The following is a 26,859-nucleotide window of genomic DNA, read 5'->3' as shown; positions in this document are numbered from 1 at the left end:
CCCAGCATGGCAGATGGTGGAATTTGTATTCAATAAATAGCTGGAATTAAAAATCTAATGCTGACCACAAAACTATTGTCGATTGTTGTAAAAACCCCTACGGTTCACTAATGACTAAGGAAATCTGCTGTCCTTACCTGGCCTAGCCTACATGTGACTCGAGACCCCAACAATGTGGTTGACTCTTAATTGCCCTCGGAAATGGCCTAGCAACGCACTCCGTTGTGTCAAACCGCTCAGCAATGTAAGTATACCTACACCACAAGGACTGAAGTGCTTTGAAGAAGGCAGTTCACCATCACCTTCTGAAGGGCAACTAGGGGAGTGCAATAATGAAATGAAAAATTAAATAAAAATGGCTTATTGTCACAGGTAGGCTTCAAATGAAGTTACTGTGAAAAGCCCCTAGTCGCCACATTCCGGCGCCGGTTCTGGGAGGCAGGAACGGGAATTGAACCGTGCTGCTGGCCTGCCTTGGTCTGCTTCAAAACCCAGCTATTTAGCCCTGTGCTAAACCAGCCCCTAAATGCTGGCCTAGCCAGCGAAGCCCACAACCCATGAATAAATTCAAAATCAAATAAACTGTGGCTAGACCAGGAGTCAATGAAAACTGAAATGAAAATGAAAATCGCTTATTGTCACAAAGTAGGCTTCAAATGAAGTTACTGTGAAAAGCCCCTAGTCGCCACATTCCGGCGCCTGTTCGGGGAGGCTGGTACGGGAATGGAGATCAGTACGAACAAGTGGTGGGTGAACAGCTCTTGGTGCAAGTCAAGATATAAGCATTGGCGTTTTAAAATTTGTTTTATGGGATGTGGGCCTCGCTGGCTGGGCCGGCATTTATTGCCCATCCCAGAGGGCGTTTAAGAGTCGACCACATTGCTGGGGGTCTGGAGTCACATGTCGGCCAGACCAGGTAAGGACGGCAGATCTTGTTTTACCACAATTGATAATGGTTTCATAGTCATCATTAGACTTTTAATTCCAGATTTTTTTTCACATTGAATTCAAATTCCATTATCTGCCATGGTGGATTTTGAACCCAGCTCCCCAAAGCATTACCCTGGGTCTCTGGGTTACTAGTCCAGCGACATGACCACTACGCCACTACCTCCCCTAGGTGGGACCTAGAAAAACACATGTTTTGGATGAGCTCAAGTTTCCACACAGTTAAGGCACCAAATAATTGAAGAATATCATTCACTTTGGAGAGAGCACAGAGCATACAGATGTTGGGGGGGCAACAAAGATTACTGCAGGAATTGGGAATGGGATGACACAATGGAGGTTTCGGATTATGGGAAATGACTAAATTTATTCAAGTAAATGGTTCCTGTGATAAAGGCTTCCAATCCCTTGGGACAAAAGGCAAAAAATGTTCATAGTAAGAAGAGAATTTGCGAAAAGGGAATGTTTTCACCCGAGGTCCATCCACAAAGGAAGTGCAGATGGGACCAAGAGACAGTTGAATGTTTTTCTACCAAAGAGCGTGGAAATCCTGAACACTCCCTCTATAAGGTGATAGCTTCTTGTGGGCAATTGGAGCTTTCAGAATTGAGATAAACGTAAAGGGTTAAAATGTGATGACAGGTTACATGAACCTTGTCGGTATTCTCCCAAAAATAGAAAACTCTGAGATTATCTGAGGGGTATTGACAGGGTGGATGTGGGAGGATGTTTCCTCTTGTCAGAGAATCTGGAACTAGGGGCCACTGGTTAAAAATAAGGGATGGAATTGTCCCAAAATTTGTCAGAGTTTCAGTTTCAGACTGAAAACCGGCGTGCATCTCTCCAGCTACACAGCCGAGTTTTCTCTCCAGACTTTCTGGCTCTCAGTGCTGTGCTCTATCAGGCTCAGCTCACCATCACACTTCTGACTTGTGCCTTGTAAGATGGTGGACAGGCTGTGAGGAGCCAGGAGGTAGGTTTCTCACAGCACAATTCCCAGTCTCTGACCTGCTCTTGTGGCCACAGTATTTATTTGGATGGGTCCAGTTCAGTTTCTGGTGAATGGTAACCCCCAGGATTGTTGATAGTGAGGGATTCAGCGATGGTAATGCCGTTAAGTGTCAATGGGAGCTGGATAGATTCTCTCTTGTTGAAGATGGTCATTGCCTGTCACTTGTGTGGCGTGAATGTTACTTAGCACTTGTCAGCCCAAGCCCGAATGTTGTCCAGGGCCAGAGTTTCCTGTGGCTGTGGTGGACGCACCCCTGACCCAGACGTTAAATCGCACGGGAAGACGTCGGGCATGCTTTCTGACACCATTATGCATGCACATGATGAGTGCCTGATGGGGGATCCTCGAGGTTGCCTGTCGCTCCTGCGGGTGGCCGATATGTGGAAGGAAGGCACAACATCAGTGAATTGAATCATCACCATGACTGTACGTGCCGGGTGCCTGCTGAGACAGTGGGGAGAAGCTGCACGATACCATCTGCAATGGAGAATGGACACTCTGCAACATTTACTGATAAGAGGACCCCGGACCTCTCCCGTACCTGCGGCACACGTACTTGGGACCTACACTCCTTCATCCCAGACCCCCAACTCACCAGGAACATGGGAGCGAGCTGGACGACGGTAGTCCAGTTCCGGAGCATCTCTCTCGCTCCTTGTCAGCACCAGCAGATTAGGGATTCCTCCACCGGTTCGATGGAGCTCTGCTGCACTGTGCCCTGTCTTCTCCATACAGACTGGTATGGCAACTGCTCGGCCCAAGACCGTAAGAAACTACAGAGAGTTTCTATTACACAAAGCCTTCTCCCATCCATTGACTCCATCTACACCTCCCGCTGCCTGGGGAAAGCGGGCAGCATAATCAAAGTCCCCTCCCACCCGGCTTCCTCACTCTTCCAACTTCTTCCTTCGGGCAGGAGTTACAAAAGTCTGAGAACACGCATGGGCAGACTCAAAAACAGCTGCTTCCTCGCTGTTACCAGACTCCTAAATGACCCTCTTATGGACTGATCTGATTAATACTACACTCCTAGGCAGCACGGTGGCGCAGTGGGTTAGCCCTGCAGCCTCATGGCGCCGAGGTCCCAGGTTCGATCCTGGCTCTGGGTCACTGTCTGTGTGGAGTTTGCACATTCTCCCCGTGTTTGCGTGGGTTTCGCCCCCACAACCCAAAGTTGTGCAGGGTAAGTTGATTGGCCACGCTAAATTGCCCCTTAATTGGAAAAAATGAATTGGGTACACAAAATTTTTTTTTTTTTTAAACAAATACATTCTTGTCTGCTTCACCCGATGCCGGGGTCTATGTATTCACATTGTGTACCTTGTGTTGCCCTATTGCATATTTTCTTTTCATGTACTAAATGATCTGTTTGAGCTACACGCAGAAAAATACTTTTCACTGTACCTCGGTACACATGACAATAAACAAATCCAAATCTAAATGACCTGCTCACTGCTGCTGCCTATGGCCGGAGGACTGCACACAGCCTCATTTCCTCCACATTTAAAAGACGTCAGCGGCCACCGTTCTCAATAAAGAATGCCAGTCGCGGCCGTTGGGCGCTTCTCCCGCAAACGGGACCACTGCGGTAACGCCGCATCCGATCGCTCTGCAACCCTCCCGACACCCGCCCGCGAGCCGGGACCCAAGAGCCTTGTGTACAGTTTTCGTCCCCTGATTTGGAAAAGAATGTAATGCATCTGAAGCAGTTCACAGAAGGCTCCTGAAATCAGGCGAGGTTGGGTCTGTATCCATTGGAGTTTAGAAGAATGAGAGGCGATCTTACTGAAACATAAAAGATCCTGAAGTGACGTGACAGGGTGACTGCTGAGGAAATGTATCCCCTCATGGGAGAAACTAGAACCAGGGGACACACTTTAAAAATAAGAGGGCAACACGGTGGCACAGTGGTTAGCGCTGCTGCCTCACGGCACCGAGGTCTCAGGTTCGATCCCGGCTCTGGGTCACTGTCCGTGTGGAGTTTGCACATTCCCCCCGTGTTTGCGTGGGTTTCGACCCCACAACACAAAAGATGTGCAGGGTTGGTGGATTGGCCACGCTAAATTGCCCCTTAATTGGAATAAATGAATTGGGTACTGTAAATTTATAAAAAGAAAAATAAGAGGGTCTCGCATTTAACACAGCGATGAGGCGATTTTTTGTTCTCTCTCAAGTAGGTCGTTGGTCTGCGGAACTCTCTTTCCCAGAGACCAGGAACAGCGTCGTTGAATATTTTTAAGGCGCAGGTAGATAGATTCTTGACCAACAAGGGAATCAAAGGGTATCATGGGTATGCAGGGAAGTAGAGTTGAGGCAACAATCTGATCAGTCACGTTCTTATCAAATTACGGAGCAGGTTTGAGGGGCCGAATGGCCTACTCCTCTTAGTTTGCATGTTCGTGTATTTTGTTTTGCCCTTCACTCCCCCTCCTTCCCTTGGCTTCAATCTCTAGTTCGCCTGCCTTTGTTCACTGTATCGAGACTGGGAACTAATCGCTGCTTTGTATTATTTTGGTTGCAGGCTTTGAGTTTTTTGAAGCCAGCGCCAAGGATAACATCAACGTCAAACAAACATTTGAGCGGCTGGTGGACATCATCTGTGAAAAGATGTCGGAGAGCTTAGACACGGCAGACCCTGCAGTGACTGGCGCCAAGCAAGGTACACAGCTGAACGGGCAACCTGCCCCTCCTCACCAGGACTGTGGCTGCTAAACACCCCCCGGGAAACAAGCCCCCCAACACCCCCTTTGTTTGATTTTTCCTCCTTATCCCTGTCTCTCTCCACCCTGTCCTTTCCTCCTCCCTCTCTCTTTAAAACCGAAAAAGGCGCACGTAGGTACCCAAATGGATGAAAGTGTAAAGAACCAGGATATATACCTTATGATGAAATTTAAAACCAGAACAGCAGGGCATTGTGTGGTCGATATGGAGCATTAAAAACTCATAGTCTATTGTCTCGTTACTCACTAACCCCTGACCCTTATTATAGCAGCTGTGAATTATGGCATCTGTGACAATCATGATTTTGATTACAAAGGGTTGGTTAGAAAGCCATCAGCTTCTCTACCACCCCCTGGCCTTAGCTGCCTGACACCATTCTACCTGCAGAGGGAGGTTATGTATTTTTGCAATGTATATTTATTCTTCAGGGTTTTTTTTTCTGTGAATTATTCTCATGTGTGAAAATTAATCTTGTGCCATCTCTGATCCAACAAATTGTGTCTCTGTGTGTCTGCGCATTTCCCTGTGAATGAGTGTGTGTCTCTCGCACATTCTTATGCTCTCTCTTCTATCTCTCTCTCTCTCTCTCTCTGTCACATGTTGCCCCTCCCCCAAAGTATGAGCACATGTAGACATGCACTACATAACCACAAAAAGATTCTGCCTTTCAGAAGGTGGCACAGTGGTTAGCACTGCTGCCTCACGGCGCCAGGGACCCAGGTTCGATCCAAACCTTTGGGGACTGTCTGTGTGGTGTTTGCACGTTCTCCCCTTGTCTGCGTGGGTTTCCTCCGGGTGCTCCGGTTTCCTCCCACAGCCCAAAGATCTGCAGGTTTAGGTGGGATTATGGGGATTGGGGGGGGGGGCCTTGGCAGGGTGCTCTTTCGGAGGATCGGTGCAGGCTCGATGGTCCAAATGGCCTCCTTCTGCACTGCTGGGATTCTACGGGGATAGCTCTTGCTGCAAATGTTTCGGCAGGTGGTGAGAGTCTGGGTTCTGCATTGCCTAAGGGGCAAAGCGAAGGCCTTGACCATTTTCTAACTCTGACAAGAAGAATTGCTCAGCTCAGCTGCACCATGACTGTTAATTGATACATTAGCCAGCTTGAAAGCACTTGGCAATTCACCTCTACCAGCAAACGCAACACAATGTTTCCCTTTAATCTGCATGGACTTTCTGGTACACAGGCTAATAAGGTCATTAAAAAGCAAACAAAAAATTGGCACCATTTCTAGTAAAATAGAACTGAAAATCAGAGCTGTTAGATTAAACGTGTATAGAACGTTGGTTAAACTACACTTGGGAGTACTAATCACTATTACCAAACAGGACAGAGAGGCACTGGAGAAGGTGCAAAAAGAATTTACACAAGGGTCTTAAAACTGAGAGCTTATAACTGTCGGGAAAGGCTGAAGAGGTTGTGTCTCTTCTTTTTTTCTCCAGATAAATGAAGGATGGGAGGTGATCTAATAAAGCCCTTTAAATGATGATCACGAGGTTGGTTAGGGTGGATGCAGAGGAAAATGTCTTCATTCAAAGAGTGCTGAGGATGTGAAATTCGCCACCACAGGGAGTGGCTGGTGGAAATTGTGACTTGAAGGGAAAGTGGATGAAACCATGAGGTAGAAAGGAACAGAAGGATTTGCTGAGTGTGTGATGGAGGGGGTGGGGGGAGAGGAGACGGAGGTGGAGGATAAGCACCATCACAGGCAGGTCAAGCTAAATGGTGTCTTTCTGTGCTGTGGATTCTCTGTAACTGCCCAGCACTCTCCAGGGTATAAATCACTTGCTGGATGAATCTTCTTCACTTCCATATCCCTGAGGGCAACCTCCGATCCTGTAGCCTTTGCGATATCGTAAAAGTCCATCCCTGGAATGTGACCATGTCTGTCAATGCCCACAGTCCCTGCCCAGCTCCTGGCTGCTGTGAACACCACAGTGTGGTTTTCTGTGTCCTATCGAATCCATGCCAGGGTTATTTGAGAATTTTAATTCATATTGAAAATAATCTGGAATTTAAGAGACTGGGATCTGTAGGAACTGGGCTCAGTTTATTTCAATAGAGGCAACCAGGAAGCCATCAAATTGTCATTAAAAACCCAAACATCTCTCAATGTCCAATTAGGGAAGGAAGCCAGCCATCCTTACCGGGCCTGGGCCTATATGTGACTCCAGTCAGCCTGGCTGGCAGCTCATTGAAATAGCCGAGTAGGAGCTGTCAGTCTCAGCACTCCAAACATGGACATATCAGAGGGGCAACAAGAGGAATTTGTAAAATATACATTATGGCCCATCACATTAAACTGTCCCCATCACCATAAACTGTCCCCATCACCTTAAACTGTCCCCATCACCATAAACTGTCCCCATCACCATAAACTGTCCCCATCACCATAAACTGTCTCTCATCACCATAAACTGTCTCTCACCACCATAAACTGTCCCCATCACCATAAACTGTCCCCATCACCATAAACTGTCTCTCATCACCATAAACTGTCTCTCACCACCATAAACTGTCCCCATCACCATAAACTGTCCCCATCACCATAAACTGGCTCCATCACCATAAACTGTCCCCATCACCATAAACTGCCCCATTAACCATAAACGGTCCCCATCACCATAAACTGTCCCCATCACCATAAACTCTCCATCACCATAAACTGTCCCCATCACCATAAACTGCCCCATCACCATAAACTGTCCCCATCACCATAAACTGCCCCATTAACCATAAACGGTCCCCATCACCATAAACTGTCCCCATCACCATAAACTCTCCATCACCATAAACTGTCCCCATCACCATAAACTGTCCCCATTAACCATAAACGGTCCCCATCACCATAAACTGTCCCCATCACCATAAACTCTCCATCACCATAAACTGTCCCCATCACCATAAACTGCCCCATTAACCATAAACGGTCCCCATCACCATAAACTGGCTCCATCACCATAAATTGTCACCATCGCCATAAACTGTCCCCATCACCATAAACTGTCCCCATCACCATAAACTGTCCCCATCACCATAAACTGTCCCCATCACCATAAACTGTCCCCATCACCATAAACTGTCCCCATCACTATAAACTGTCCCCATCACCATAAACTGTCCCCATCACCATAAACTGTTCCCATCAACATAAACTGCCCTCATCGCCATAAACAGCTGCCTCCATTCGATAAGGTCTTGGCTGATCCGAATGTGACCTCAACTCTACTATCCTGTCTTACAAGCAGCTATCCCCCAAAACCAGTGACTCCCTCTTAATCAATAATTTTTATTTATCCGTTAATAAATAATGAACAAATGTTTGAAGGAATGAATATGATTGCAGTAGTATTGAGGTTATACTACTGGACGAACAATCCAACCCACCTTCCCCATTGTATCAATGTCCTCTGCTCTGTGATACTGGGCAAAGCTGTATGCCCCTCACTCTTCACTGGCTTGGTGTGGAGGCTTCTAAATCTTCAGCTCCTCCCCCCTGCATCCTGCACCCCACCCCCTCTCTCTTTTCTTCCTGTTCTATTGTTCTCAGTTGTCCAGTGAGCAGTGGAAATACTGGGAGGTGTGACCCCTAGCAGCCATTCTTCATTCCCAGAGAGCGAGTGTTGGAAAGACATTTACCACAGACAGCCTCACAGCTGACCCACCCATAATCCAGCTGCAACCCCACCTCCATCGCAGCCCCATTCCATTTATCGTAAAACAAGCCAATGGGTTCACAAACATTCTTTCAGGGTAGAAACGGCGGCCCTTACCCGATTTGTGCCTATAGGTGACTTCAGTCCCACGCCAGCCTGGTTAACTCTGAAGCACGCTCTGCTGTATCAATTCGAGAAGCCGGCTCACCACCACCTCAGGGCAACTGGGGAGGGCAATAGATGCCAATCTTGCCAGTGATGCCCATAATCCTGAGAGTGTTTTTTAAAATTTAAATGGGGTAATAAATCTCTCAAACTCTTTATCTGGTGAAGTGAAATAAAACTTCATCTGCGAGGCTATAACTCCATCAATTCTAAGGCAGTGGTCCATGTTTGATTTTATTCTTCTGGAAATTTGATCTTGGCCCCAATTTTTATTTTTGTCGGGGGGGGTGGGGGGTGGGGGGGGAGTAGTTGAGTGCAGTGGAGACAATAGGACGTCACATAGCATGTCACAGCTTGGAAATAAAACGTGGGAAAAATAGGAACAATCAGCTCTATAGAAGGTCTTCCTATTGTATATAAGTGTAAATAGCCAGAGTACCAGTGAATGTGTGCTTGTATCGTGTAGTTAGCACCTTAATGTCCTCAGCACAACTGTGCACCATTTAATCAGCTTGTGACAGCGTTCTCTTTTACAGCACTGAATGTACCTCTGTACAATTCTTTTTCTGAAAAGAATCTTTATTGGAAAGCAATATAGAAGTTTTGAAATATGAGCTTGATGTAAAGTGTGTGGGTGTGTATGTGTGTGTGTGTGTGCGTATGTGTAAAAATAAATCCCACCAAATCCCAATGTTCAATTTTTGTTTCTTGCTCAGTATGAATACGATTTGTGTTGTTGCTTCCGCATCTAGCAGTTTCTCACTTTTAGGAGACTTCCACAGATTTGTTTTCACTTAAAACTTTATCTTGTTCGCTAAAACTTTCCCAGGACAAATTCATGATTGGTGACTGTGCATTGCAAAGGACGTATAACAATCAAACCTGTTCCTATGGCACAGGAAATGGAGGCCTGACTGCCATATTTCAGGGCAGCGGGAGCTTGGTTGCTATGGGATGTGACATAGTTGCTATGCATTGGGAGAGAGTAGTGCCAAGGTAGTTTGGCTTCTGCACGTTACAGTGTCCTTTCACCTTCAACTTTGGACTTCTGTTCAATGCGAGGAATTGTAATAATAGTTTATTCTTTCTGATCACCGTGGGGTGAGGTTTTCCTGTTGCACCCGTCCCAAGGTGGCACGTTCTCACCCAAGGTCAACGGACCTTAAAATGGTCCGTCAAAATGTTCCGTCCCATCTGCAACGATTCCCACAGTGGGCAGGACCAGAAGATTTACCCCCATAAAATGTTTGTTTATTCTCAAATTTTGGCTTGGGTTTGATCGGGCAGTTTAAAAGAACCTTTACTCTGTATCTAACCACATGCGATACCTGTCCTGGGAGTGATTGATGGGGGACAGTATGTTAGCACAGTTGCTTCACAGCTCCAGGGTCCCAGGTTCGATTCCCGGCTTAGGTCGCTGTCTTTGCGGAGTCTGCATGTTGTCCCCATGTCTGCGTGGCTTTTCTCCGGGTACTCCAGTATCCTCCCACAGTCCAAAGATGTGGCGGTTAGGTGGATTGGCCATGATAAATTGCCCTTAGTGTCCAAAACTGTTCAGGTCGGGCTAATGGGTTACAGGGTTAGGACGAAGGCGTGGTCAAAAGTAGGGTGCTCTTTCCAAGAGCCAGTGCAGACTCGATGGGCCGAATGGCTTCCTTCTACACTGTAAATTTTTTGATTCTCTGACAGTGTAGAGGGACCTTTACTCTGTATCTCACCTCGTTCTGTACAGCACAGAGGACCTGGGTTTGAATCCCGACCCTGGGTCACTGTCCGTGTGGAGTTTGCCCATTCTCTCTGTGACTGCGTGGGTTTCACCCCCAAAACCCAAAGATGTGCAGGGTAGGTGGATTGGCCACTCTAAATTGCCCCTTAATTGGAAAAACTGAATTGGTACTCTAAATTTAAATACAAACTCTGTATCTAACCCCGTGCTGTACCTGTCCTGGGAGTGTTTGATGGGGATAGTGTAGAGGGAGCTTTACTCTACATCGAACCCTGTGCTGTACCTGTCCTGGGAGTGTTTGATAGGGACAGTGTAGAGGGAGCTTTACTCTGTATCTAACCCTGTGTTGTACGTCCTGGGAGTGTTTGATGGGGACAGTGTAGAGAGAGCTTTACTCTGTATTTAACCCTGTGCTGTACCTGTCCTGGGAGTGTTTGATGTGTACAGTGTAGAGGGAGGGTAACTCTGTATCTAATCCCATGCTGTACCTGTCCTGGGAGTGTTTGATGGGGACAGTGTAGAGTCAGCTTTACTCTGTATCTAACCCCGTGCTGTATCTGTCCTGGGAGTGTTTCATGGGGACAGTGTAGAGTCAGCTTTACTCTGTATCTAACCCCGTGTTGCACCTGTCTTGGAGTGTTTTATGGGAAGGTGTCCAGGGAGCTTTACTCTGTATCTAACCCCGTGTTGTACGTGTCCTGGGAGTGTTTGATGGGGACAGTGTAGAGGGAGCTTTACTCTGTATCCTCTGTATCTAACCCCGTGCTGTACCTGTCCTGGGTGTGTTTGATGGGACAGTGTAGAGGGATCTTTACTCTGTATCGAACCCCGTGCTGTACCTGTCCTGGGAGTGTTTGATTGGGACAGTGTAGAGGGAGCTTTACTCTATATCTAACCATGTGCTGCACCTGTCCTGGGAGTGTTTGATGGGGACAGTGTAGAGGGAGCTTTACTTTGTATCCAACCACGTGCTGTATCTGTCTTGGGAGTGTTTGATGGGGACAGTGTAGAGGGAGATTTACTTTGTATCTAACCCCGTGCTGTATCTGTCCTGGGAGTGTTTGATGGGACAGTGTAGAGGGAGCTTTACTCTGTATCTAACCCCGTGTTGTATGTGTCCTGGGAGTGTTTGATGGGGACAGTGTAGAGGGAGCTTCACTCTGTATTTAACCCCGTGCTGTACCTGTCTTGGGAGTGTTTGATGGGACAATGTAGAGGGAGCTTTACTCTGTATCTAACCCCGTGCTGTACCTGTCCTGGAAGTGTTTGATGGGACAATGTAGAGGGAGCTTTACTCTGTATCTAACCCCGTGTTGTATGTGTCCTGGGAGAGTTTGATGGGGACAGTGTAGAGGGAGCATCACTCTGTATCTAACCCCGTGCTGTACCTGTCCTGGGAGTATTTGATGGGGACAATGTAGAGGGAGTTTTCGTCAGTATCTAAACCCATGCTGTACCTGTCTTGGGAGTGTTTGATGGGGACAGTGTAGAGGGAGCTTTCCTCTGTATCTAACCCCGTGCTGTACCTGTCCTGGGAGTGTTTGATGGGGTCAGTGTAGAGGGAGCTTTACTCTGTATCTAACCCCGTGCTGTTCCTGTCCTGGGAGTGTTTGATGGGCACAGTGTAGACGGAGGGTAACTCTGTATCTAACCCTGTCCTTTATCTGTCCTGGGAGTGTTTGGTGGGGACTGTGTAGAGGGAGCTTTACTCTGTATTTAACCATGTGCTGTACCTGTCCTGGGAGTGTTTGATGGGGACAGTGTAGATAGAGGGTAACTCTGTATCTTACCCTGTGGTGTACCTGTCCTGGGAATGTTTAATGGGGACAGTGTAGAAGGAGCTTTACTCTGTATCTAACCCCGTGCTGTACCTATCCGCGATGTGTTTGATGGGGACAGTGTAGAGGGAGCTTTGCTTTGTATCTAACCTCGTGCTGTACCTGTCCTGGGAGTGTTTGATGGGGACAGTGTAGAGGGAGCTTTACTCTGTATCTAACCCCGTGCTGTACCTGTCCTGGTAGTGTTTGATGGGGACAGTGTAGAGACAGCTTTACTCTGTATCTAACACTGTGCTGTACCTATCCTGGGAGTGTTTGATGGGGACAGTGTAGACGGAGCTTTACTCTGTATCTAACCCCGTGCTGTACCTGTCCTGGGCGTGTTTGATGGGGTCAGTGTAGAGGGAGCTTTACTCTGTATCTAACCCCGTGCTGTTCCTGTCCTGGGAGTGTTTGATGGGCACAGTGTAGACGGAGGGTAACTCTGTATCTAACCCCATGCTGCACCTGTCCTGGGAGTGTTTGATGGAGACAGTGTTGAGGGAGCTTTACTCTGTATCTAACCCCTTGCTGTACCTGTCCTGGGAGTGTTTGATGTGGACAGTGTAGAGGGAACTTTACCCTGTATCTAACCCCGTGCTGTATCTGTCCTGAGAGTGTTTGATGGGGACAGTGTAGACAGAGGGTAACTCTGTATCTAACCCCATGATGCACCTGTCCTGTGAGTGTTTGATGGAGACAGTGTAGAGGGAGCTTTACTCTGTATCTAACCCCATGCTGTACCTGTCCTGGGAGTGTTTGATAGGGAAAGTGTAGAGAGAGCTTTACTCTTTATCTAACGCTGTGCTGTACCTGTCCTGGGAGTGTTTGATGGGGACAGTGTAGAGGGAGCTTTACTCTGTATCTAACCCCGTGCTGTTCCTGTCCTGGGAGTGTTTGATGTGCACAGTGTAGAGGGAGGGTAACTCTGTATCTAACCCCATGCTGCACCTGTCCTGGGAGTGTTTGATGGAGACAGTGTAGAGAAAGCTTTACTCTGTATCTAACTCCATGCTGTACCTGTCCTGGGAGTGTTTGATGGGGTCAGTGTAGAGGGAGCTTTACTCTGTACCTAACCCCGTGCTGTACCTGTCCTGGGAGTGTTTGATGGGGACAGTGTAGAGGGAACTTTACTCTGTATCTAACCCCGTGATGTACCTGTCTTGGGAGTGTTTGATGGGACAATGTAGAGGGAGCTTTACTCTGTATCTAACCCCGTGCTGTACCTGTCCTGGGGGTGTTTGATGGGGACAGTGTAGAGGGAGCTTTACTCTGTTTCTAACCCCGTGCTGTACCTGTCCTGGGAGTATTTGATGGGACAATGTAGAGGGAGCTTTACTCTGTTTCTAACCCCGTGCTGTACCTGTCCTGGGAGTATTTGATGGGGACAGTGTAGAGGGAGCTTTACTCTGTTTCTAACCCCGTGCTGTACCTGTCCTGGGAGTATTTGATGGGGACAGTGTAGAGGGAGCTTTACTCTGTATCTAACCCCGTGCTGTACCTGTCCTGGGAGTATTTGATGGGGACAGTGTAGAGGGAGCTTTACTCTGTATCTAACCCCGTGCTGTACCTGTCCTGGGAGTATTTGATGGGGACAGTGTAGAGGGAGAGTATCTCTGTATCTAACCCCGTGCTGTACCTGACATATTAGTTGTGTGTTTGGAACTCATTATCCATCGCTGTATTCTTGATGAGAATGCAAACTGCACACTTCACCGAGCTATACTCTGGAGTCACCCTTTTGTACTTCTGTCCCGATAATGTGATTCTAATATCTAGTTTGGAAACCTTCCAGCAATTTCTGGCTAGCTTGCTGAGGGTGCATAGGCTTGGTACCTGCTTCTTAAGTCCAAGAATTCATTACTGCTGTGCAGCCCAGTGACACCCATAATGGGAGAGCTCAGGGATCGATATTTGGTAAATTGGAGCAATGTGGAATATTATAAAATTCCTCTATTATTATCGGCGTCTAATCACTTCCCGCATTTGAAATCTCTGCTTTATTGGGAAAATTGAGGAAAAATGTAGGTCAAATAGACAAATACACAGAATGTGGCAGTTATCGTGTTGCTGGGAGAGTGAGGTGATCCTGGTTGAATAGCAGAGCTGTGAAGATGGATGAATGTTGTGGAGTTTTCTTTGATTCCCTTTGGGAATAGGGAGGGGTTATACAGAACTTTCCCTCGGTATGCAATGGGTGGGTTGCGTCCATTTTAGGGGACTGTGCACACTTACTGAGCTGGCTGTCCTATTGTCATTCTGCACTTCATAGTCTAACCCAGAGGGTGAATGTCTGGACGCCCCCAACGTAAAGTCACATCATTAGCCTCAATAATTTCACGACTGAGGGCTGTTGCTGTTGTAGGATGTCCCATTGATGATGCATTGAAAACTTAGAACTAAAGGACAAGTGAGATCGATACATGATCGATAAATGGAGCTGTGGGCTGTGTGCACTTTCCAAGAGCCGGTGCAGACGCGATGGGCCAAATGGCCTCCTTCTGCACTGTAAATTCTACGATTCTATGTGGAGATGGCTTTTTACAGTGGCGAGGACCATGTGGCCTTTCTAGAATTTTGGGCGGGAAAGGGTAGGGATGATACGTGCTCACAGTTTGGACCTGTTGTCTTGGTAACATAGCGGGAATTCTTCATTTCTGTCTCATTCACCTGGAAGTGCTAGGGATCCTTAACCTGGGCAGAGTAGAAATGTCTTTTATCTGTCAGTCAGATCCCAAAACTCACACTGAGGAAAAGTGCTTTCCTAATCGGGAAAACAATACAATATAAACAAAAAAATCTTGAGCCAGATTTGTCTGGTTGTCACCAACCCTCTCTCCAGCAGCCCCCCCCCCCCCCCCCCCCACCTCACCCCGGCACCCCCCACACCACCCATAACTAAACACTTGTTCGAGTTCATTTCCCTTCTGCTCAGCTGAGCACAAAGCTGTCGAAGTCTGCAGATAACCTCCCTGCTTGTTCATGTTTTGTGGAATGTAGTAGTTCTCACAGTAGGGATCTTCTGTGGTGTTGGGTGATAGCAAAGATTTCTTTCAACAAAACAAAACACTTTAAAAAAAAAAAAAAATTATATTTAAGAAGAGAAGTGTCAAAACAACTAGGCTGTGAATGAATCTCAGTTTATGTATTAAGGAATTATGTTGTGTAAAATATTAAAATCCACTAAAATTACCAGAAGTCAAAGTGTCTGTCTTGTATTCCAAAAGGATGTCGTTCATTTTTATGCAAAATTAGAAAACTGGATTCAGAGAAAAATGTGTTTTTGACGAACTCTTTCTGCTTCGGTGGCAAATCACCGGTTACAAGGTATTGCTTCATTCTTGTGAAGAAAGGGCAGCATCGCGGCACAGTGGTTAGCACTGCGGCGTTGAGGACCCAGGTTCGAATCCCGGCCCTGGGTCACTGTCCGTGCGGAGTTTGCACATTCCCCTCGTGTCTGCGTGGGTTTCACCCCCATAACCCAAAGATGTGCAGGTTAGGTGGATTGGCCACGCTAAATTGCCCCTCGATTGGGGGAAAAAAATAATAATAATTGGGTACTCTAAATTTAGTGGGGGGGAAATTCTTGCGAAGAATAAAATTTGATGCTCGATCCTTGCTAATATCCGGGAAGAGCAAGGTCCACAAATATTACTGCTGGGCCGAGGACAGCGGGCAGCAGGGGCAGAGTTTGAGGTGGGGTGTGTCACGGTGTTTCTGGGCCAAAGGTATGATGAAAAAGTCAGCCGAAGGTTCTTGATTTGACCTCAATGCACCCCATATTGTCTTGGGCAGGTGCGGACGTTCAACTGCAGGAGGCAGCACCGCGGGGCCCATTGAAAGAGTGACGGGACACTGGACATGGAAGCAGAAAAAGCATGGGGCAAGGAATGCCCAAGGCTTCCTTTAGACCTGGGCGAACACTCCACCCCTCCAGCCTCGCAAGGGAATTTCAAATGCAGTGCGCATTGATTTTTTAACTACTTATAGGCCATTTGCATTTAAATCTTGAACTAAAGCTTGCATCCTCATCTGTTTATGATCTCATCTGAAAACAGAAAGTGCTGGGAATATTCAGCCGGTCTGGCTGCATCCTGAAGCGAGAGAAACATGGGGCGAAATTCTCCTACCCGCCCCGCCACATTTCTGCGGCGACCGGCCGGCGGGAGTCTCCGTAACACCGGCCGGTCAATGGGGTTTCCCATTGTGGGGAAGCCCCACGCCGTCGGGAAACCCCCCGGTGCCGGCAAAACGGAGACTCCCACCGGCGGAGAATGACGCCCCTGGTCTGGGGTTCTCGAATCCCGCGGCCAAGTTCTGATGCTGGTGTGAAATGCGGCGCCAACCACTCCGGCGTCAACAGTCCCCGATAATCATGAATGCTCCCCTTCCTAGGGGGGCTAGGTCAGTGCCGGAGTGGTCCCCGCAGCTCCAGCCGGCACGGAACGGCCGGCACGTGTTCGCGCATACGCGTGGGTTCCCGTCTCCGCACCGGCCCCCGGGCAATATGGCGGAGTCAGGCCGATCACGGGCCAGACCACCATGGAGGCCGCCCCCCCCGGGGTCCGATCCCCCCGCCGCCCTCCAGGACAGCCCCCGCAGACACACCTTCCAGGTTCCGCCGTGTGGGACCTGGGCTGAACTTGGCCCGTCGGGACCCGGAGAATCCCGGGGGGCGCTTTCAACGGCCCCTGACCGGCATGGCGGCAATCCCGCGGGCACCCGAGAATCGACGCCGGAGAATCGTTAAGCCATGGAGTTAACGGGCGGGATTCTCCAACCCCTCCACCGGCCCGGAGAATCGGCAGGGGGCGGCATGAATCCCGCCCCCGCCGGCTGCCGAATTCAATTCTCCACCGCCGGGGTTTTGCCGGGGGCGGGAATTGTGCCGGTCGGCAGCCGCTCATAGATGCACCCCCCCCCCCCCCCCCAGCGATTCACACGATGGGCAGAGCAGCCGCCCGTTTTAGGCCGGTCCTGCCAGCGTAAATTAGACCAGGTACTTACCGGCAGGACCTGACTTTGCGGGCGACCTCCGGGGTCCTCGGAGGGGGCACGGGGGGGATCTGGCCCCCCACGGTGGCCTGGCCCGCGATCGGGGCCCACCGATCCGCGGGCGGGCCTGTGCCGTGGGGGGCGCTCTTTCCCTCCGCACCGGCTGCTGTGGACCTCCGCCGTGGCCGGTGTGGAGACCAACCCCCCTGCGCATGCGCTGGGATGACGGCAGCACAGGTTGGCGCTCCCGCGCATGCGCCAACTTGCGTCGGCCAGCGGAGGCCGTTCAGCGCCGGTTGGCACGGCGCCATGCCCTTTGACGTCGGCTGGCGTGGCGCCAACCCCGCCGGCGTTGTCCTCGCCCCGGAAGGTGTGGAGGATTTCGCACCTTCCGTGCGGCCCGACGCCGGAGTGGTTCATGCCACTCCTCGGCGCCGGGACCGCCCACCCCGACGGGTAGGGGAGAATCCCGCCCAACATTGCCAGTCAAATCTGACTTCTTCAGGAGATGCTGCCAGACCTGCTGAGCATTTCCAGAATTTTCTGTTTTTATTTCAGATTTCGAGCATCTGCAGTATTTAGCCTTTGTTTTTGCTCATTTAAAGACTCCATTCGGCTGCGCCCAATAGCAGGTTTACATCAGGAATCTGGAAAAGACACTGGGCGGGATTCTCCGCCGGCGGGATGCACCATTTTATCGGTGCCTGGGGGTTTCCCCACGGTGTGGGGCTGTCCCACAATGGGAAACCCCATTGACCAGCCGGCGTAACGGAGAATCCCGCCGGCGGGTCGGGGCAGAAAAGTGGCGTGGCTGGGGGAGCTGAGATGTTGGTTGGTTCCGTATTGTATTTCACCCCCCGTTCTCCGCCTCCTCTCCATCGCCACAGGAACATGGGGTCATGCGAGGGAGCAACTGCTCACACAAAGGGGGGCGTAAATCTGGAACTCTCACTACTCCCCCCCCCCCCCCCCCCCCCGGAAAACTCATGGGACTGGGAGGTGCAGGAATGGAGGAGCAGCTGAAAATGTCAAAACTTAAGTTTGATGGATTTATGTTGGATCGATGTGTCACAGAACCAAGGCGGGCGGATGGATTCGCGATATTAAATCTCAGCCATGATCCAATTGAATGGCGGACTGGATAAAAGAGCTGGAAGGCCTCCTCCTGTTTCATGAAATCACATCAGTCATTTCGATTTTGTCCTTACTCATTCGACACCAGTGAATTATCTCAGGCTTGGGCACAGTGGTTAGCACTGCTGTCTACGACGCTGGGGACCCGGATTCAATCCCGGCCCCGGGTCCCTGTCCGTGTGGAGTTTGCACATTCTCCCCGTGTTTGCGTGGGTTTCGCCCCCACAACCCAATGATGTGCAGGGTAGGTGGATTGGCCACGCTAAATTGCCCCCTAATTGGAAAAAATGAATCGGGTACTCTAAATTTTTTAAAAAACCAATGCAATCCAGAGGTTCGATATTGTGCTTCCATAGAAGTTGGCAGATGATTGACAAAAGTTGGCGCGTGTAAAATTAGAATCAAAGGTGGCAGAAAACAGATTCTCCCCCTCTTCCCAAATAACCAGCTCTCACTGAAATGAAGATGATATTTATTGATGAATGTCGGATTTACAAATGGAATTGAGTAAGCTCTCCCACAGCAAAGAAAAATAAAGTTCCCCATATAAAACAATTAAACGGGGCGGCAGGTGGCGCAGTGGTTAGCACTGGGACAGCGGCACTGAGGACCCGGGTTCGAATCCCGGCCCTGGGTCACTGTCCGTGTGGAGTTTGCACATTCTCCCCGTGTCTGCGTGGGTTTCACCCCCACAACCCAAAGATGTGCAGGGTAGGTGGATTGGCCACGCTAAATTGCCCCTTAATTGGAAAAAAAAATAATTGGGTACGCTAAATTTTAAGAAAAAAATAAAACAATGAAACATCACAAGGCCCAAATATTCAGCTAATTACTGTTTTCAGCATCGCTGGCATCTTCCTAAAGTCAAGGGGCGGGATTCTCCGCCGGCGGGATGCTCCGTTTTGCCGGTGCCCGGGGGTATCCCGACGGCTTGGGGCTGCCCCACAATGGGAAACCCCATTGACCAGCCGACGAAACGGAGAATCCCGACGGAGAATCTGGATCGGCGGGGTGGAGAAACCCGCCCCAAGAGCTCTTTCCAGTTGCAGCCGTCAGTGTCTGGCCTTCCACTGACTCAGAGGCCTGTTTCTGGGGGAAGTTCTATCAGCCTGGTCCATTGGTGCAACCTCCCATTTCTATAGAACCTTCAGAAACTCGGGATGTGCCGAAAGTGCCTTAAAACCAACATGTCACAAAGCCTCCACTCACCGATGATAATCCACCTCGGGGGCAACAGATGCAAGGATCCCTGGATGTGAGGTAATGGCAGAGTGAGGTCGAATGCGTACTGACCAGATACAACAAACCTACACCTTGTCAAGCACAGTGTGTGTAACACCCATGATTGCCAAAAAAGATTACTAACGGTTTGGGCTGAGGTGATGGTTACAGACACATAACAGCCATGATTGAATGGTGAAGCAGACTCGAGAGGCCGAATGGCTGAATTCTGCTCCGCTATCATGCAGTCTATATTGACACAGATGTTGAGGATTTTGTTGGAGATTAGGAGTACGGAAGGATACAACCTCTTTAATCAGATAATACACAACAAGTTTGGTTGTAGGTTTTTTTTTTTGAATTCATTTACGGGATGTCGCCCTTCAAAAGGTGGTGGTGAGCTGCCTTCTTGAACCATGCAGTCCTTGAGGTGTAGGTACACCCACAGTGCTGTTAGGGAGGGAGTTCCAGGATTTTGCCCCAGTGACAGTGAAGCAACGGCGATGTATTTCTAAGTCAGGATGGTGAATGACTTGGAGGGGAACCTCCAGGTGGTGGGGTTCCCAGATATCTGCTGCTCTTGTCCTTCGAGGTGGTAGTGCTGATGGGTTTGGAAGGAGCAGGATTTGCAAATTTTGAACCGTTCATCCCCTATTTCCTAAATCTTGAACTTAGGGGCACCATTTCAAAATAAGGGGTCTCCCATTTAAGATGGACGTGAGGAATTTCTTCTCAGAGGGTGATCGGTGTTTCGAATTCTCTCCCCCAGCCAGCATTGGCGGGTGGATCACTGAATATAGTAAGAAGTCTTACAACACCAGGTTAAAGTCCCAACAGGTTTGTTTCGAATCACTAGTTTTTGGAGCCCAGCTCCTTCCTCAGGTTCCAGAAACACACATATAGACAACGTCAATGACCTAAGATCAGTCATTTGGATCTTGTCCTTACTCATTCGACGCCTGTGAATTATCTCAGGATTGGGCGGCACGGCAGCACAGTGGTTAGCACTGCTGCCTATGGCGCTGAGGACCCAGGTTCAATCCCGGCCCCGAGTCATTGTCCAACGATGGGTGGGTTGGCCACGCTAAATTGGCCCTTAAATTGGAAAAATAATAATTGGGTACTCTAAATTTATTTTTAAAAAGTGAATTATCTCAGGCTGCAGTGACAATGAAAGTTATCTCATCTATCCTTCCAGCATACCGTACAGAGTTTAAATTCAACCCTTCTGACCCACAGTCCCTTTGTGAGTCCCCATTTTCTCACGGGTCCTTTTAAAGAACCTGGATGCGGTTTTGGGGATTGTGCTAAACAAAACCAACCCACTCCCCGGCAGCCTCCTCCCTTGCACCCTGCAGCTCATTCAAAACTCGACAGGCCAAATGCTAACTCACACCAAGTCCCATTCACCCGTTGCCCCTGTGCTATCTGATTGACATTGGACACCTGGTTTGGAATCACCTTGATTTTGAAATGTTCATCCCCATCTCTTAAACCTTTCCAACCCTAAAACCTGACCGTGTGTGCATCCCTGAGTTCTGTCGCTCCATCATTGGCAGGTGTAGCTTCAGCTGCCTGGGCTCTAAGCTCTGGAATCAGAGCTCTCTACCTCTGTCTCCACATTCCCAATGTCCCTAAAAACCTATCGCTTTGCCCAGCTTTTTTTTTGTAAATTTAGAGTACCCAATTCATTTTTTCCAATTAAGGGGCAAGTTAGCGCGGCCAATTCACCTGTCCTTCACAGCTTTGGGTTGTGGGGGCGAAACCCACGCAAACACGGGGAGAACGTGCAAACTCCACACGGACAGTGACCCAGAGCCGGGATCGAAACTGGGACCTCGGCGCGGTGAGGCAGCAGGGCTAACCCTCTGCGCCACCGTGCTGCCCTCTTTGCCCAGCTTTTGGTCACATGTCTTAATATCTCGTTATCTGGTTCCATCTACATTTTCTTTTCCTGGCACCCGTGAAACATTTACTGCGTTGAAGGTTCTATATAATGCAAGTTGTTGCTGGGTCAGGTACAGATGGCTGCAGGACAGCAGCCAGAAATTGTCCTCCCCCCACCCCTAGCACCCGGTGCCCCACGGTCACTGTCGAGCAGATGAGATACCAGCGGCAAATCACAAAGCGAACATGCAGGGGTCTCACCATCATTCGGGTGGTCATTGTTTGTGGGATCTTACTGTGCGCAGGTGGGCAACAGCGTTCGCCTACTTCACGACGGTGACGGCCTTTCAAAGAGATGCTTCAGGGGCCCCCGAGGCATTTTGCGATGTTCTGTGGGATCGAGGCGAGCTGGAGATCTGGGTGAAACGGGGCTTTTATTGCAGGCTCTGTGCTCTAACCCAACCATTGACGTCTGGTCAGGCGGTTGCTGGAACAGGTGTGGTGCGTCAAAGATAGAAGCCTCATTCAAAATAAAAAATCCACTTGTGTGTTCAAAGGGAAAACATTGTGCCTCAAACTTTAGCCTGTTAAAAGTTCAAGAACGAAATTACGTCTGCAACATCAAAAAGTGGGAAAAAATGCATAGTCACCAACAACCCAGGACCCAAACAATTACAATGGCCGCATGCGTAAGGTTAGAAACTCTTTGTTATCATCTCCGATATAAAGTCCACATCCTAAGGTGAGTGAGCAGGCTTATCTACAGCAACAAGGTTAGAGCTCGTTACATCTCCGTGAATAAAGGGTTACCCGTGCGATTATGGGCAGAGCATTAAGAAAACGAGTGAGTGAGATGAGATAAACCGAGGCGAGGCAGTACTCCAACAGCCAAACAAGCGTCATATCGCTTTCCGGAACATTCTCATGCAGTCAAGCCAACGTTCGGGGTTACTTGGGCGGGAACTGAGCAAATGGAGCGTCTTCACTTAAGCTGTTCTGGAAGAAGAAATGGAGGTGGGTGTAAGTACTTCATTCACCAATAAGTCACACACAGCTGACCTGCCCCTCACCCCTGCCAAGAAGGGAATGGGCATGGGGCCTTCTCTTTCTTTTGTCCTTGAGCAGCCCACGTAAGTGTCCCCAGGGTGCCACGCATGCAGAGAAGCAAACAAATCAATAAGGGCTAGGGGGGGGGGGGGAGACACAATTTTTTTTTTTCAGGAGCAAAGACGGGACGGAATGAGTGCCACTGATGTGAGTGGAGATCTCAGCGGCTCGCCAGGCATGCCACAGGTTCAAATTCCGGCCTCAATTTCCGCTCGGTGAGGTTTGGAATGAGGATGTGTGGGATGGGGCATTTGGAGGTCAGGAGAATGGTTCAGTGGGTCAAGGGTCATATAGAGATGGGAGGATTGCTACTGGATGTTAAGCTCACTCTTGTAGCTAGGAAATCTGAGGGAAGAGTCCAAAACTAGGGCTCATAAAAAGTCACTAATAAATCCAATCGGGAATTCAGGAGAAACCTCATTATACGGAGCATGGGGAGAATGCAGAACTCACTAGCATTGAGAGTGATTGAGGTGAATAGTATGGATCCATTTAAGGGGAAGCTGGATGAATACACAAGGGAGAAAGAGGTTTATGCTAATAGGGTGAGATGAAGTAGGTTGGGAGGAGGCTTGTGAAGGAACATCAGCATTGGCCTGTTTGGCCAAATGGCCTCTTTCTGTGCTGTAATTTCTATGTGATTATCGGAAGTGTACAAGAGGAGCTTGCCCAGGTACAAGGACAGAATTCAAATCTTGGCACTAATATTGCTAGACTCAAATGGGCCTTGCCAGTTATAAATTATCAAATGGTCCTGGTGTTCACAGACTTGACAATTAGATGCTCCCTTGGGCGTGGGACAAAACAAGAGGAAGGGATGCAGATATCAGCCATATATCTGTCAGGACTGGAATAGGAGTGTGGAAATATTTTTCTTGAAGGCCTACACTTTAAATAGCTTGAATTGACCCACCATTTTTGATTTGTTTTCCAATGGGTGCAGTACTAGCTGGGGCTGATAGAGGGCAGCATTGTACCAATGGGTGATGGTGATATTCCAATGCAGTGGCGGGGACCCGTCCAGAACACAGCTGGGGAATGTGAACGTTGACAGGCAAGAATGAAGGCCGACTGGTGAAACAGGCCTACCCCTCAATCAAAATGCCGTGGGCACCACAGCTAGAGATTCCCTCCCCCCAACCCCCATGCCAGCGGCTTCAGGAAGAGACAGAAAAAGCTCAGCGAAAAACCTCCAGGGGACAGCAAGCGGGAAAATAATCTCAAAGGTACCTCGCAAGCGATTGAAAGGGTTCGACGGGCTGGCGACTGTTGCTCCAGAAATTGGAGGAGACTGAGAGAGGAACTTTACGAAAGGGTTTGATTTGGTGGGCGTAGAGATGTTTCCATTTGTGGGGAGTTAGACCAGAACCTGGGTCCATAAATCCATTCAGGAGTTCAGGAGAAACGTCTTTCCCCAGAGAGAGGTGAGAATGTGGAACTGACTCTCCAAACGAGTGGCCAAGTGAACAATGTCAATATATTTGTGGGGGAGCAGGAAAAACACGGAGGAAGGGGCAGAAGGAGATGCCAATAATGGGGGGGGGGGTCGATGGAGGAAGCTCACACACACACACCCTCTCACACCCACATTCACACACATGCACATACATAGAGACTCACACAGACACAAACTCTCACACCCACATTCACACACATAGACTCACACACAGACATACACACCCTCTCAGACCCACATTCACACACATAGAGACTCACACACATACACACACTCTCTCACACCCTCTCACTCACACATTCACACAGATAGAGACTCACACACACACTCTCACACGCGCACTCTCACACACGCACACACTCTCACACCCTCCCACACACACACACACATTCACACATACATACAGAGACTCACACACACACACTCTCTCACTTTCTTTCGCACACACTCACGTGTGCACTCTCACGCATACACTCACACACACTGACACACACACTCACATACTCTGACACACACGCTCTCACACTTACTTTCACACTCACACCCTCACACACACAGAGATTCACACACACTCTCACGCACACCCTCTCAAAGACACATATTGACACACACACTCCCTCATGCACACCCTCTTGCAAACACACACATTCACACACAGAGAGACTCACACACACAAACACTCCCTCACACTTACTTTCACGCGTACTCTCACACGAGCACACACTCACACCCTCTCACACACATACACATACATACTCAGAGGCTCACACACACACACAATCTCTCACACTTTCGTTCGCGCACTCTCTCATGCACTCACATGTGCACTCTCTCACGCACACACTCACACACACACTCACCGCGCACACACTCTCACAGACACACACACACTCACACACCCTCTCACATACACTCTGACACACACTCTGACACACACACACCTTTGCCATGTTAAACGCCATGTAAAACGCATGGCTTTCCCGATATAAACTCCTGGAGAATTGCCCAGTCCGTGGCCGTGCGTGTGCCTGCCGCCGACCTGCAGTGGTTGCGCCGTACAGCATGGCGCCAGTCACACAGGGACCCGGCCTGCCAGATAGTGCCCCCCTGGACACCACCCCCCCCACCCCCGGGCTACACCCCCCCCCCCCCCCCGACTGTGGTGGCACTGAACGCAGCTGCCACGCCGGGTACCTGAAAACTGAGAGCACACGTCCCCCATGCCGTCGGGAACTCGGTCCATCGGGGGGGGCGGAGCATCAGGGGAGGGCCTTCAGGTTACGTCCTGAGGCCGTCCCAATGGCGTGCGGCGTACTCCCCGATGATGCTGTTTTGGAGGGGGGGGCGGAGCATCCAAAAATAAGCACCGCCCCCGATTCGGTCGTAAACATGGATTCTCCGCCCGATCGCCGATTACGATATCGGTTTCAGGCAACTGAAAATCCTGGCCTGTGATAACAATGTGATAATACATTGCGGGTTCCCATTATAGAAAGTGCAGGATCTTTGCAACAATACACAGAAATACAAACATCTGTCATCCTTCACCCTGTCCCAAACAGGGGGGGAGGGGGGTCGGTCATGTTGGCACAGTTAAGATCCATGGTCATTATTTGTTACTCTGGACGATCAGTGGAGGTCTTTATACACATCATCATGTGACATGATACAGTCTGTTACTGGGCAGCAAGGTCAAACCATTGAGCCATCCAAACAACAAGATATAGATTTTGTGGGCGGCATGTGGCGCAGTGGTTAGCACTGGGATAGCGGCACTGAGGACCCGGGTTCGAATCCCGGCCACGGGTCACTGTCCGTGTGGAGTTTGCACATTCTCCCCCTGTCTGCGTGGGTTTCACCCCCACAGCCCAGAAGATGTGCAGGTTAGGTGGATTGGCCACGCTAATTTGCCCCTTAATTGGGAAAAAAATAAATAATCGGGTACTCTAAATTTTAAAAATAATATCTAAATTTTGTAAACAACTCCTTGTGAGAAAGGAACACTTTGCCAATTCCAGATGAAATGCTGATGGGGCTAATTGGCTCTGGTAAGGTTATGTTCTGACTAAAAAATATTCTTAAAAGGGGTGTGTTTGGCATCATAGGTGAATCGAATGCTAGTCTCAGCCAATGATACATCAGAGGTCACTTTACAGTGATATAAGAACAGGAGAAATACGAGTTGGAGACCATTCCTGAAAGAAGCAACAGCGACATGAAGAAACCTTTTTTATAATAATAATAATCTCTATTGTCACAAGTAGGCTTACATTAACACTCCGACGAAGTTACCGTGAAAATCCCCTAGTCGCCACATTCCGGCGTCTTTTCGGTTACACAGAGGGAGAATTCAGAATGTCCAATTCACCTAACAAGCACGTCTTTCGGTACTTGTGGGAGGAAACCGGAGCACCCAGAAACCCATGCAGACACGGGGAGAACGTGCAGACTCTGCACGGACAGTGACCCAAGCCGGGAATCGAACCTGGGACCCTGGTGCTGTGAAGCAACAGTGCTAACCGGGCCGCCCACAATATAACAATAACTATGGGCAATAGGCAGCAAATACAGCTGGTTAATTATTATCTAGTTCCTAACCCTTTAACTCACCCCACCCCTTACACACACACACACACAAGACAGACAAACACAGATTGGAAAGAGAGGTGTAAAGGAAAATATACAAAGAATAAAAAGGCTTTTATGAGATCAAAGAAGGTCATGTACATGGGTTGATGCCGCTCCCTGCACTTTTCCAGGATTTGTCACGTGCTGAAGACCACGTCCATTATGCCTCTTGACGGGCGGAAGCCACATTGAGACTCCAGGCTCTTCAGCCACTGGGCGGAGACGTTGAGGAGGATTCTCGCGATGACCTTTCCCGTTGCGGACAGGAGGAGAATCGTTCTGTAATTTCTGCAATCAAGCGGACCTGTCTGCTTTCCTGAAGACGGTCACAGTTACAGTGTCTCTGAGACCTCCCGACATGCTCTCTTCCTTCCAGTCAAGGGTA

At 49.1% G+C, this 26,859-nt stretch overlaps 2 protein-coding genes across 4 annotated transcripts in view; one reads left to right on the top strand and one right to left on the bottom strand.

The window, feature by feature from the left end:
• The window catches only part of LOC140395018 (ras-related protein Rab-3A), a 65,687-nt gene extending 50,443 nt beyond the window's left edge, over nucleotides 1-15,244 (top strand). The window contains exon 5 of the mRNA XM_072482332.1: nucleotides 4,482-15,244. Within this exon, the coding sequence (XP_072338433.1) occupies nucleotides 4,482-4,672 (191 nt within the window). The 3' untranslated portion in view covers nucleotides 4,673-15,244. The remainder of the gene's footprint in view (nucleotides 1-4,481) is intronic.
• Nucleotides 15,245-18,630: 3,386 nt separating this feature from the next.
• Nucleotides 18,631-26,859, bottom strand: part of LOC140395017 (uncharacterized) — a 43,393-nt gene continuing 35,164 nt past the window's right edge. For 2 of the 3 annotated variants that reach the window (XM_072482328.1, XM_072482330.1), the window contains one exon: nucleotides 18,631-22,279. In XM_072482328.1, coding sequence (XP_072338429.1) covers nucleotides 22,232-22,279 — 48 coding nt within the window. In that variant the 3' untranslated portion in view covers nucleotides 18,631-22,231. The remainder of the gene's footprint in view (nucleotides 22,280-26,859) is intronic. The other variant, XM_072482329.1, reaches the window with a different exon arrangement.

The sequence above is a fragment of the Scyliorhinus torazame genome, chromosome 18 (genome assembly GCF_047496885.1).
Source record: "Scyliorhinus torazame isolate Kashiwa2021f chromosome 18, sScyTor2.1, whole genome shotgun sequence".
NCBI classification, from domain to species: Eukaryota; Metazoa; Chordata; class Chondrichthyes; order Carcharhiniformes; family Scyliorhinidae; genus Scyliorhinus; species Scyliorhinus torazame.
The sequence above is the reverse complement of the archived record's forward strand: the minus strand, read 5'-3'. Positions and strand labels throughout refer to the sequence as shown.